Genomic DNA, 13,286 nt, shown 5'->3' with positions numbered 1-13,286 from the left:
GTCCACAAAAAAGTAAATACATTTGAAAACATTCCTCAAAATATGGCCACACTAGAATGACTAGTAAGCCATAAAGCCTACCATCCCCATCGTGGATCAGCCCTATGGTACCTCCAGTGTAGTAGACAAACACTTTCTTTACGACTCTCATGGCAGCCATACTGTAGAGCATTATGGTCTTGTGTACTTGCAGTTTCTGCATGTTACATAGTAACTAGGAAGTAGCCAACGAGAGAACAGATCCACAGCAGATCTGCCACTCCCACATGCTGGGTGCACTACAGTGAAATGGAATGTGACCAGTCCAGACACATACAGTTACTTGTTCAGTATTGTGGAATTCCTACCACATTCATTACCTACATTTGCTCCAGATTGTTTTGGTTTCTCTGACAACAAACAGCACATAATCACTTGTGGTGAACAAATGTATAAACATCCTCAAACACCCAAGCACTTGGCTGATGTTGTTGGGTCTTAAGTTGGGTTATTTTAACTCATGCAGGGTTTGTTTTGTGGTGCCCAGCTGCTGGGTCAGGATATTGAAATAGTATGACTATGCCTTCAACGGTGTAGATTTACCATTGGAGACTCTGAACAGTCAGAGCGTTTTACTCTGCAACTAGAGGTTTAATGCGTAAACTGTCCCTCTAAAACACATTTGAATGAGTCAAGCTTACTAACCAGTATGACAGATGAAACATTCAAATGAAGCTCACCCTCAAATAATAAACAAATAGAAAAAGATCAGGATATTCAAATAGCACGACTACAGCAGGGGATTTACCCTCAGACACACTCTCAGCAGCTTTTTTTCACGTATCATGTCTTGAGCGACTTAACGTGGAAATTCCTATTGTGGTTTTCTCAAATGCCCCAACAACAGTTCTGTCTATTCGCCACAGTGGACCAATGAGTTTCACCCCAAACCAAAAGGATTGTTGGCTAGAAATCATGATGAGTTGCATATTGGTATTGTTACAATAGGAATCCCTGCTGTAGCATTTCTCTCTCATTGTGCTCTAGCAGGTGTGGACTACTGGAATGGACTACTGAACACCTTGACCCTGTCATAGTTATGGCAGTGCACACACATCCATCTGAGGTGCTTTCAAATTCACATTTTTGTTTGTTTTCTTTTTTTGCTCGGGGGTGTTTGCGATGCTCAGACCTATTTCGGGAAACAGATATCTCCTGATGTGTAAGGTAGAAACGACTGGGACCATTGTAGGTAAATATCCCTCTGAGCTTTAAAATGAAGAGTAAAACAGATGTACTTAGATATGGACCCTTTCAAGAGAGTTCCATTATCAGCATCATACAGTAGTTGGCCCCACAAGACTTCCTTTTTAACATTCCATATGTTATCTTAATGCAGAGGAAGTAGATTGGGGCCCAAATAGAACGTTCAAGCATTGTTTTTGTTTACCTTGTTGAAAGGGGCTATATGCTGGTAGTGGCTGAGTCCAGGTAGGGGAAAAAAACTTGTTGATCTTGTCTTGACTGGTTGTTGTCCTTTTTATGTATTTTTATGTTCACATGGAATGACCCATTAATGTAAAATATGTATGTCAACTTTGACTCAATTTAAAAATGCAAATGCTCAATTAAAGCTAATTAAATAACTAGTTGCTTGACTCACACAATAATTTATGTCAACTCAGATTTAAGTCATTTAAAAAAGTTCTCCCTCCGAAGTGTTTAACCATGTAGTAGAAAGAAAAAAATATTCACTCATAATTATTTTTCCCCCTCTGAAAGATTATTCCCTAAAATGCACCCACTGCTTATTATCTGTCATAGTAGCCATCACCTCATAATTAAGCAATCAAATAACAGACACCTCCCATATCCTGTGGCCACGCCTTGAAAGGCTGAACCACTGCCACTGCTAACATTCATTAGAGCAGATGTCATTTTGTAGCCAGCACATCACTTTAAGGAGCAAAGAGACAGACACTTCAACACCTGACTCACCTGAACAGAACATCATCTCATCTCACCCTATCGATTTAACAGGACAAACACTGACAGGTAAAGACAATTATTTCCTTCTTTTCTGTCTGTTTCCTGCCTATTTAAACCATCCTGGCTGACCAATATAATAATTGTATTAACCTTTGTTTTTCTCTTTTTGAAATTAAATGTAGATTGTTGGTGAACTCTGTATCTAAACAAAAAAAGAAAGACTTGACTGTTGATTTCATAGTGAATCTTCGTATATAATGACATGTATAACATTCCTGTTGGCAGCAACTGATGGACCTTTATGTGCTCACTATATGTAAGTGGTTTTGCATGATCTACATTTCTATCATATTTTTTAGTGACTGTGATCAGGAGTTTGGTGATACATATACACAAATGTTGTTTAAGAACAGCAACCATCAAACAAATTATATATCGTAAACATACTAATTACCAACCATTTTGTTCGAAAATTCTAAAACAACAATGTTTTTTAATACTTCAAAATAACATTTGATAAATGAACCTTACATTTTTCAGTCGCCATAGGAGTGTAGATTTGAACAAAATTTCCCTTGGCCTTTGGAATTAAAATAGCCCCACATCATCACATACCCTTCACCATACTGTACCTAGAGATTGGCATGGTTTTATTTCAGTTAGCCTATTAGCTGGTTTGATGCTCTTGGCATTTATGGGAATTTAACATACTGTAGGGGTGCCAATATTTATGACCCCTGTATTTTAAGGAAGAACATTTATTTATTTATGATACATTATTCATTCACAAAGAAATTTGGGGTCCTTAAAGGTTGGATATTTCCTCATTTTTTCAGATGATTTTATATTCCTCTTTTTAGTCAACTTTAGTAGAGGTGCCAATAATTCTGGAGGGTACTGTAGCTAACTTCCTCTACAATTTGATACCTACCAGGAAATAATAATAATAATAAAAAAAACATACATCTTCTTCATTTTTTTCTTTTTTTCTTTGACTTTTATTTAACCAGGGAAAAAAGCACATTGAGATTGTTATCTTTTTTCAAGAGGGCCCTGATCAAGAAGGCAACACACAGAAAGACAAAAGACAACATTGAGGCAGCAGTAACAACAAAGATAAAAACAAATTGACTACAAATACATATCAAAATAAAACTTGATACATGAAGAGCTCCAGTTTTAAGGGTTTTTGCAGCTTGAGCATAAATTGTACCCAGTCTTCTTAAAAGTGCAGACATATAAGAAGGAAGCTGACCAATAATCGCATTGTACACATGAATCAACCAGTGCATTTCTCTTCGTATATAAAGAGAAGGTCAACCGACCATTGCATACAGCACACAGTAATGGATGGAGTAATTTGCACATTGGATTTGTGTAGTAAGGCTGCATTTGACTATGAGGCTTTGTAAAAGGATTTGGTGTCTAGATTAGGCAAAATGAACAGAGATTCAAGGTGACCTCTAACAAACAAATAGGGAACACATGTTAGCCATTACAGTTTTTTTCAGTCGCTAACAAGCGCTTACCCATACTTCAGATACTTTTTCTAAACTCTTAACACAGACTCACACCTACAAAACACAATTGGCCAAATGGATAATTTTCTTCTCAAAAACACATTTTGTTAAATATATACTAACTCTTCATTTCAAAACAGAACACATCTTTCTCGGCACACACTAACTTTACCAAAACACTGGAAATCTGACTCAAAATGAAATGATTCTGTCAAAGAATAACACTTGTTTTCACTTCACAAGGTACATGCAGTCAATCAAGGTACAGTACACCAGGTTTCAAAATACTGGCTATTGTTGACATTACAAAAACTGCATAGACTTTTATGTTTCAGTTTTACAGGTATTTGCATGCAAAACATACTATCCACCGTTTTTACACTAAATTTCTTGGTTGGGAACTGTTTGTCCACATGTAATGTTCACATTCAAAAGCATTCCAGTAAAAAGCAAATCAGTTTTTTTTTCCTTTACTGTTTACTACAGGAGGTACAGTAGAAATACTGTTTACAGTACGATAGAACAGAAAAAGTTTTACAGTATTGCTTACAGTGAATAGCCTGGCTAGCGCCACCACTTCTCAATGAGACGTGGTCTGGGAACCAAACGTTCATTTTCTCGTATTTGAAAAAAATGCCCAGATCCGTTTATTGGGTGCCACGGATGTCTATCAAATGCGTCTGTGCATAGCTCATCATCGTCTTGCTTTCCCACCTGTTCTGTGATTGGTTCCCTATCTCAGGCGAAATTTGCTCCATGGTCTCCAGGCTGCCTTAGCAGTGTGAATCAAATCGCGCGCAAGGCAGCATGGGAACACCCAGGCTATACAGTGAACAAAATATCCATGAAACACACAAGAGCATTCTGAACAAAAAACAACATCAAAAAGCCCAGAAAAAAAGGGGGGGGGGGGACTAAAAAAGTTCTAATCTCTGCGATCTTCAGAGTTAAGCCACATGTTTTCATCAACATTGCATCTGATATTATCCAAGGCGATGCACCTGGGATAAAACCGCTTGGTAGCAGAAGCAGAGGTTTTTATACTGTATCTAAAGTTTGGAATATTGTGTTTGCCATTGTGGAATGTTGTGTGTTAACATTCGTAAATACTACAAAAACAATTCATAGTTTTGTTGTGAGGTATAGCTTGTCTGTTAAGAAAATGTAAGCATTGTGGAAATGTGTTCACTGACTGCATATTGTGTGAAAACGACATGAAATGTGTGAATGGTATGGCCACAAAAGACCGATGCTGTGCTAATTGTGTTAAGAGTTTTGAAAATGTGACAACTGGTTAGACGAACGCTTGTTAGCGAGTGAAAAAAACTGTTTTACAGACGTAATATGTATTAGTTAATAAAGTCGATGTTAAGTGTCATGACACATTTATTAGGTCATTGTTCAGCTATTTCTTATTCTTACTGAATAGTGGATTTATTCTTGATCAATGCTTAATAAGCAACTACAGTAGTCTTGATCTAAGGTTATTGATATATAGTATGGATCAAAAAAGAAACTTTATAGTCGTCTAACATTGGCATATGTAACTATTCTGTCGATATAAGTCTCATATTCAGACAGTGTATTAGGAGTCAATAAACTCTATTTTGATCACTATATGCCAGTAACGTTAACCATCAAGACCTACTGTTTGAGAATATGTAATTGTTCAATGTATGTGTGGATTAAAGTGTGTGTGTGTGTGTGTGTGTGTGTGTGTGTGTGTGTGTGTGTGTGTGCGTAATGTGTGTGTGTGTGTTTGTATGTGTGTGTGTGGTGTGTGTGTGTGTGTGTGCGTGTGTGTGTGTGTGTGTAAATGTTTAAGTGTGTGTGTGTGTGTGTGTGTGTGTGTGTGTGTGTGTGTATGTGTGTGTGTACTCACATTTTCCTCCCCCTCAGGTGCCCTGGCTGTGCAAGTCAAATCAGGTGATCAAAAAGGTAAACAAAACAAGTTAACCTTAAATATTTTCTTGATATATGAATACTATGCACATTTAAATAAACAATATGTGCCACCTTTCATCTCTACTGACTGTAAGAGAAAGTGTTGACTATCTTCTAGAAAATGTAGCAACAGGAAAACCAACAAGTCTCCAATCCACTGAATCCAGCCATGCCTCTGACTTGGCTGTTGATGGAGATCCAGACACCTTCACTCTCAGCCAAGTGTCCATCACTCCAAGCTGGAGGGTGGACCTGGAGAGGGTTTACAATGTGGACGCTGTGAGCATCACCAACAGGCCAGACTGCTGTCCAGAGAAGCTCAATGGGGCTCAGATCCACATTGGCAGCTCCAAAAGTGGAAATCCCAGGTATATTTATGACTTTAGCAGCTGGCAAAATATTAAGAATGATATTTTATTTTAGGTTCATATTATTTTACAGCTATTATACAGCTATTAATCTATCCATGTGATGAATCTATATTCTTTCTTTACATCACTTTAAAGGTTTATAACATAGATTTGTGTTGATAAAAATCATTACAGTAATTTTATAAGATGATGATAATCCTTTTAATTCTTAATGATTGGACCCTAAGGACATTCTAGTAATAGTCTTCATAGAAAGTACTCAACAGTGTATGTTATTCAACTTTATTTGTATCATTTTTAGAATTATTTCTAGGGTTGTTGCATTAATGAATAGAATCAGCTTTGTGTTTGAGTTTGAAAACATCATCCTACACTATATTTACATGGCTACTCTCCATTCTCCACCTCACCTTCCTTCCTGTAACTGTCTCTCTCTCTATCCTCCTCCTCCTCCTCTGTTTGGCAGGTGTGCTGTGGTCTCAGCAGTTCCTGTTGGGGGGACCTTCAGTTATAGTTGTCATGGGATGCAGGGACGCTATGTTAGTGTTTTCATTCCGGGGGAGGGGAAGCAGCTGGCCTTGGCTGAAGTGCAGGTGTTTGGAAAACCTGCAGGTGAGAGCCTACAAACCAATTGAAGACATCACTGACTTTAGACACAGCACTGTTTGTTTGCACTTCCTTATAGCCACACACATTTAGTTTTAGGAGGTGTTTGTTTTAAATTACACATTATGCTACACACATTATTGGTTTCAGGCAAATTGAGTTGCCCGTTAACACTACTTTAAATGTTGTTTTACCAGCTGCGTTATATAGAATGTGTCTCTTTTGACTTCTTAGACTAGACAGACATGCACACACAGGTACTGTACTACACTTTGAGTGAGAAGAGCACAAGTTGGCTTAAACAAAACAATTTAACCTTAAATATATCCTTGATATATGAATATTATGCACATTTAAATAAACAACATGTGCCACATTTCATCTCTACTGACTGTAAGAGAAAGTGTTGACTATCTTCTAGAAAATGTAGCAATAGGAAAACCAACAAGTCTCCTATCCACTGAATCCAGCCATGCCTCTGACTTGGCTGTTGATGGAGATCTTAACACATTCACTCTCAGCCAAGTGTACACCACTCCAGTCTGGAGGGTGGACCTGGAGATGGTTCACAGGGTGGACACTGTGAGCATCACCAACAGGCCAGACTGCTGTCCAGAGACACTCAATGGGGCTCAGATCCACATTGGCAGCTCCCAAATTGGGAATCCCAGGTGATTCTTGAATTTAACAGCTGGTAGAATTCTTCTTTATTTCAGGTTCATATTCTTTTACAGCTAGTATTAATCCTTTAATATGATGAATCTGTGTTCTTTCCTTACATAAGTGATGAGAAACACCACAGGCATTTTATAAGCTCATGATAATCCTTTGAATTCTTTATGAACGGGCTCTCAGAGTATTAGTAGTAGTAATAGTCTACATAGAAAATATGTAGAAGTGTTATTCAACTCTACATATCTATATACTATATCCATCATTTTTTTTTATCATTTGCACTGATGAATAGAAACAGGTTTGTGTCTTATTTTGAAAACATTATTATTATACTTTATTTATGTTTACCTGAATACTTCTCACCTTCTTTCCTATATCTCTCTCTCTCTCCTCTGTTTGCCAGGTGTGCTGAGGTCTCAGTGGTTCCTGTTGGGGAGACCTATAACTATAGCTGTCATGGGATGGAGGGACGCTATGTTAATGTTTTCATTAATGGGGAGGGGAAGCAGCTGGCCTTGGCTGAGGTGCAGGTGTTTGGAAAACCTGCAGGTGAGAGCCTACACACAAATTAAAGACATCACTGACTTTAGACACAGCACTGTTTGTTTGCCCTTCCTTATAGCCACACACATTTAGTTTTAGGAGGTGCTTGTTTTAAACTACACATTATGCTACACACATTATTGGTTTCAAACAAATTGAGTTGCCCGTTAACACTAAAGAGGTGTCCACTATTTTGAAAATGAACAAAAGGGGAATTGCTACTTATTGCTACTTTAAATGTTGTTTTACCAGCTGCGTTATATAGAATGTGTCTCTTTTGACTTTTTAGACTAGACAGGCATGCACACACAGGTACTGTATTACACTTTGAGTGAGAAGAGCACAAGTTGGCTTAAACAAGAATGGAGCCGTATCTCATTATTCCTTCCTCTCCTCTCTAGTCATTCCCACACCAACTCCAGCACCCACCACTCCCACCATCGCTCCCCCTCCCCCTCCTCCCCCCCTCACACTCCTGGTCAGTGGACGCACCGTGGTGCTGGTCCGTGAGCAGCTGAGCTGGTACGACGCCCTGCTCCACTGCCGGAGCCTCTACAGGGACCTGGCCAGCCTGCATAGCCCAGAGAAGCAGCTGGAGGTGGGGGAGGCCCTGCTGCTCCGTGGAGCCAACACTGCCCACGTGTGGCTGGGGCTCCGGCGGAGGATGCTCTCCAGCGTCTGGTACTGGATGAACGGGGAGGAGATGGACCACAGCAGCTGGGAAGGGGGGAGACCTCGGTACCACGAGATCCCTGGCACCAGCGCCTGTGGAGCAGCAGCCAACATGGTGCAGTTTCTGTGGAGCGACCGGCACTGCAAAGAGCAGCTCAACTTTCTCTGCTACACTGGTGAGCAGCTAAACAAAATAGCTTTTTTATTTCAAAAGAGTTTCCTGTTAGTTTTGTCTAGCCCTACCTCCTCTTCATCAGAAGTAACCAAAAGGTTTGGCCAAGATGGCAGCTGTTTAGGTGGTGTCTATAATGTTTCTAAGTTATTGTAAAAAAAGTCCAACTGATAAAAAACAAATGTCACAACTGCTTATTCCCCACATTCTGTTGAAATTCTCAATAACTATGTTTGTATATAACAAGATTAAAGTTCCTAAAATAGGTTCATCAATTTGGGAAGAAAGCTGTGAAACAGGTGCTGGATCTTAATGAGTATTTCCCCCAGATTAACCAAGCCTGCACTCCAGCATGGACATTCACTTCCTCCTATGTGGTCTGAGTCCTCTACACTCTTTTCTCTCCTTTTCTCATTCTCAGATGATGATCCTGACTACAGCCCTGTGCAATTCACCATCACCTACGCAAGAATATGAAGCTTTCTGTTATACTATTTATCAATTACAATTGCAATCATGTTACTCTGATATTACTTTTTGACTTATCCTAGAAATGTTTGTTGTGTTCATTGCAAATCAAATATATTGTTATGGTATGCAGAAACAAATGTACACAGTAACAAAACATTTCATGTAAAATTGTAAGATCGATATTAGATTCAAAATGCACATTCTGGTCACTTTTATGTAGCAAACTCATATATCAATGTAGTATTTGTGCTGCCTGTATATGGGTGAATAAGAAGAATTAAATTAAGTTAATTATGTTAAATTATGTTAACCATTCGTAACATTGCCTCTAGCATTACATTAACATTTATTTATTCAGCAGATGCTTTTTATTTAAAGTGACTTATCCAAAACATATGTCAATTATATTACAAAGGCCAATGTCCCTGGAGCAACTTAGGGTTAAGTGCCTTGCAGAAAGGCAACGTTGGAAGTCGAGAATTGAACATATAACTTTTCAGGCTACTGCATGCTAGCCCAGCTTCTTAATAAATATGCTACCACTGTCCCTTCATTAATGTATACAAATAAAGATGTGAAAAGATGTGTTTTTTTTTTTGCATAGTGTCTGTACTTCGGTGTTAACTTTAATTCTCAAAAACATGAAAGAAGTCTCATTATTCAGTGTGGACCTTAATAACTCAATCGGCACAACACAATAAACATTGCTAAGTTAATGATCAAAACCACAATTACCTATATTGTAAATGGTATTATTTGAATGAAATCCCCTTACAAACGTGAACAGACACAATAAAGACACAGTGTTGTCTTTTAAATTTATTTCATTGAGTCCTTTCTAATATGTTTTTTTTTTTTTCAGTCCACAGTTTCATATTAGTCACTACTATGTTAGGTCAGTTTCCCCTCACTGCACTGGCAATAGCAGCCAACTATATGAGAGGTCAAACTTAAGGCCACTTCCCTGCCCACTCTGTGTCTATCCTGACCACCTCATCCAAGGGTCTTCTGCAACTATCCCAGTATGCACTGCATGGCCATAGATTTCTCGGAGAGTGTTTTGTTTTGCAAATGTTGACTGGTGTTTAGATGCACCTTCGGCAGGGAGTGATTGAGAGATTGGATAAATGTTCCCTAGCCTGGACCCCTGATGAGCCACAGTGTGTGGAGTGAAAACAACCTTCAATACTTCAAGCTGTGGTCTCCCTGTTCCATACTTCCACTTGACCATAATTTATATACATTACAATATATATAATATAATATTATACGTCAACAGGGTTTGTGTGTGTTTCCCAAAAGAGCTAAGAGCAAAAACAAACCTCATTAAATAATTGAGACACCAACATGTTTGGGATAGAGGCCCTTGATCAGGGCCTGCTAAGATGGAACAGATCTGGCAGAGATGGTTTACATCAGGTGCCCAGATTCTGTCCATTCTTGGGTGCTCTCTACTACTAAAATGACCTTCAATATAAATCCAATCAGACAGACTGTATAAGCATTGTACGTCCAGGGTGTAAGAATAGAAGTTATAGCATCCTTGATCTTGCATAATTCTATCCTTTCAAATGAATGGCACCTGTTTTCAGAAGACCCTATAACCGAAGATCTGGGAAAGTTTAAATAAGGGAGAAAAGGTGAGTTACTGTACCCTAGATGAGGCTGATCAGGACAAAAGAGAGAGAGTAACGTAGAGATCTCAGCAGCAGTTGAGTTTGGCCTCTCACTTAACACACAACATGTCTAGTGCTATCTGTACAACATTCAACAGACACATTTTTTTTTCTTTTCTCTTTTTTTTCCCTCAATACCAAAAAATCCAATAATAATTATCATCATCAGAAGAAGAGCTTGATCCTATCTCATCGGCATCGAATCAGCATTGCAAAAATAAAATAATAATAAAAAAAAACTAATTAAAATAAACAAAAACAAATATCTAATAATAAAAGGCCATAATACCGCAGATTACATCACCTTCCAGTGGTGCCAGAGAAAGAGAGGAGAGGGGGATGAAAGAGTAGGAGAGAGAAAGAGATGACGGAGAGCAACAGAAAAAAACAATGAAGTGTGATGGATGGCACATAAATCCATTTCCTCATACAATTGCCTCAGTGTATGTTTTGTATGTGCGTATTCATTTGAGTCTGTGCATCTGAATGTGTGTGTGTGTGTGTGTGTGTGTGTGTGTGTGTTGGAATGTCTGTGTATGTGACCTTGCATGTGCCTGTATTTGTTTTTGTGTGTGTGTCTGTATGCCGGCATGCAAATCTATGAGTGCACATTCCATTTGTGGACTCTGAAGCTTCCCATTTGTCCCATTTGTGAACCTCAGTCAATGGACTAAGACAAATTGTGGCAACAAGGTAACAACAAGAAAGATGAATGACACCTTCAGCAAAGAGGAGGAGATTTCAAAACAAATGGGAAATGGGTGGAGGTGACAAGGAGGAGGAGGAGAGGGGGAAGAGGAGGACGAGGAGACATGAGGAATAAGTGCTTTTGGTGAGCTTACAAAAAAGGAAGTGCTCTAGACAGAAGGCACGGTGGTATTGACTACAGTCTCTTCTTTTTGTTTCATATTTTTTTTTTCCTTAAAGGAACACCACGTCAGGACCTATCAACTCAATAAGGTGCTCTACGACAACAATAACAGCAACGACAATAACAAAAAAAAATTAAGAACTGAACAACGCAACATGTACAAATTAAGGCAAGCAGCCAACAATCACTGGTCCCTCTCGCTATCAATCATTGGCAAACAAGGCGGGGTCAAGTTTACAGCTCATCCAATCAGAAAGTCTGGTTGTGGGAATGGGATTATGACATAGAATGGACTGGGAATTTTGTAAGAAACAGCACATCCATGTCTAATACACTATGCTTAAAGTCATACGTTACAGTATACACACAAGCAGTACATAATTGACTTGTTAGGCCTTAAAACAAGTGCCATAGGTAGCTAGCTTATTCTCATTTACTGGTTCAGGGTAGCCAAAGAAATGTTTGAATGTATAAAGAGGAATTTTAACTTCAATTTCAGGACAAAATACGGCCTGATTCACATCTAAGAAAGAGTGTGCTATAGAGTAGAGGTTTATTATTATTATTATTTTATTATACCTTTATTTAACCAGGGAAGAAAATCACATTGAGATAGGCAATGAGTAGGCTAAACAAAACATTACAAAATCAAAATCCTTATTTTTTTTCTTTTTTTTACTTCCCACTTGCACTTTGGTGCTAAAATATCTGAATTGAATGTCTGCTCGATTGATTCAGTTGATTGGTTAACAAGGTGACTGATTGATAGATTGACTGAACGATTGATTAGGGAGGTCAAGGGATTCTGCTGCTTGACCTCTACACTTGAAAAAAAAGTGTCTTCAATTTCCGATAAAAGAAAGTTTGGTCAAAGGTCAAAAGAAGAAGAATAATAGAACTACTTTGGAAAATAAAAACGAAATGTTGCACAGTGCTCTTTTGATATTACAATCCTGTCTTATGTCATAACCAGTATACATAATTATTGTTATTACTAAAATCCATATGCTTTTCCCCACCATGATAAGATTATCTTCTTCAAAATAAAAATAACATGAAAAGCTTTTTTTTCTTGTTTTATATTTTCATGTCCTTATAAAAGCTACACATTTCTACTGGGATGTCTATGAATTTGTTAGTGTGTTTTTTTTTATAATTAAGCTTTTGTTTTGTTCTTTTTTTGCTTCAAAATAACATAAAAAATAACACAAAAAGAATCTACTGATCTAATAGATGGCATCCTCAAGAGAACAGTTTGTTTCTGGGTTTAATCCCGCTGCAGAATATCCAACCTTTCTTTACTTCTCCCTTCTCCCTCTCTTCCTTACTTCCACAGGAGATTGAGGAGAAGTGGAAAGGCCATGAAAAACAAGTCTTGGTTGTTTAAGTGGGATACCGTGGGGGTGGGGGATTGATTCCTGGATTTCGGGTCACAATGTCATGCCACACCATCCAACCCCCACCCCCAAATTACCCATGATCCTTAGCTTGCTTTTCCAATTCGGGATTTTGCATGGCCTTGGCAGGTTACTTCATTGCAGATTCACTTGATTCCAGAGTCATTGCTGATGGTGGCTTTTCAAATACTGTCTCTTTGAAAGATCACATTTCATTGGCATTTCTCACTATAATGTCCTCTACATGAACACACTTTACAAACGTAGGTGACATACTGCCTTCAATGTCCTCTTTTTTAACACAGTTAAGAGCCCTAAAGCACTAATACTTCCTATACACTAGAGGTCATGACGCTCAGACAGATATAGAACTCATATCTTTTTGTGATTTATACTGCGT

General features: G+C 38.4%; 1 protein-coding gene across 1 annotated transcript; it reads left to right on the top strand.

The window, feature by feature from the left end:
- The first annotated feature begins 1,957 nt into the window (after positions 1-1,957).
- Positions 1,958-9,463, top strand: LOC121690233. Its single transcript, XM_042070666.1, has 9 exons — positions 1,958-2,034; positions 2,254-2,284; positions 5,388-5,426; positions 5,551-5,800; positions 6,270-6,415; positions 6,831-7,080; positions 7,488-7,633; positions 8,029-8,475; positions 8,893-9,463. Exons 2-9 carry the CDS (start codon positions 2,260-2,262, stop codon positions 8,946-8,948), a joined length of 1,359 nt encoding a protein of 452 aa, XP_041926600.1. The 5' UTR covers positions 1,958-2,034; positions 2,254-2,259; the 3' UTR covers positions 8,949-9,463.
- The last annotated feature ends 3,823 nt before the right edge of the window (positions 9,464-13,286 follow it).

This window comes from Alosa sapidissima, chromosome 18, assembly GCF_018492685.1.
Source record: "Alosa sapidissima isolate fAloSap1 chromosome 18, fAloSap1.pri, whole genome shotgun sequence".
Taxonomy (NCBI): Eukaryota; Metazoa; Chordata; class Actinopteri; order Clupeiformes; family Clupeidae; genus Alosa; species Alosa sapidissima.
This window is presented reverse-complemented; position numbering and strand designations above follow the sequence as displayed.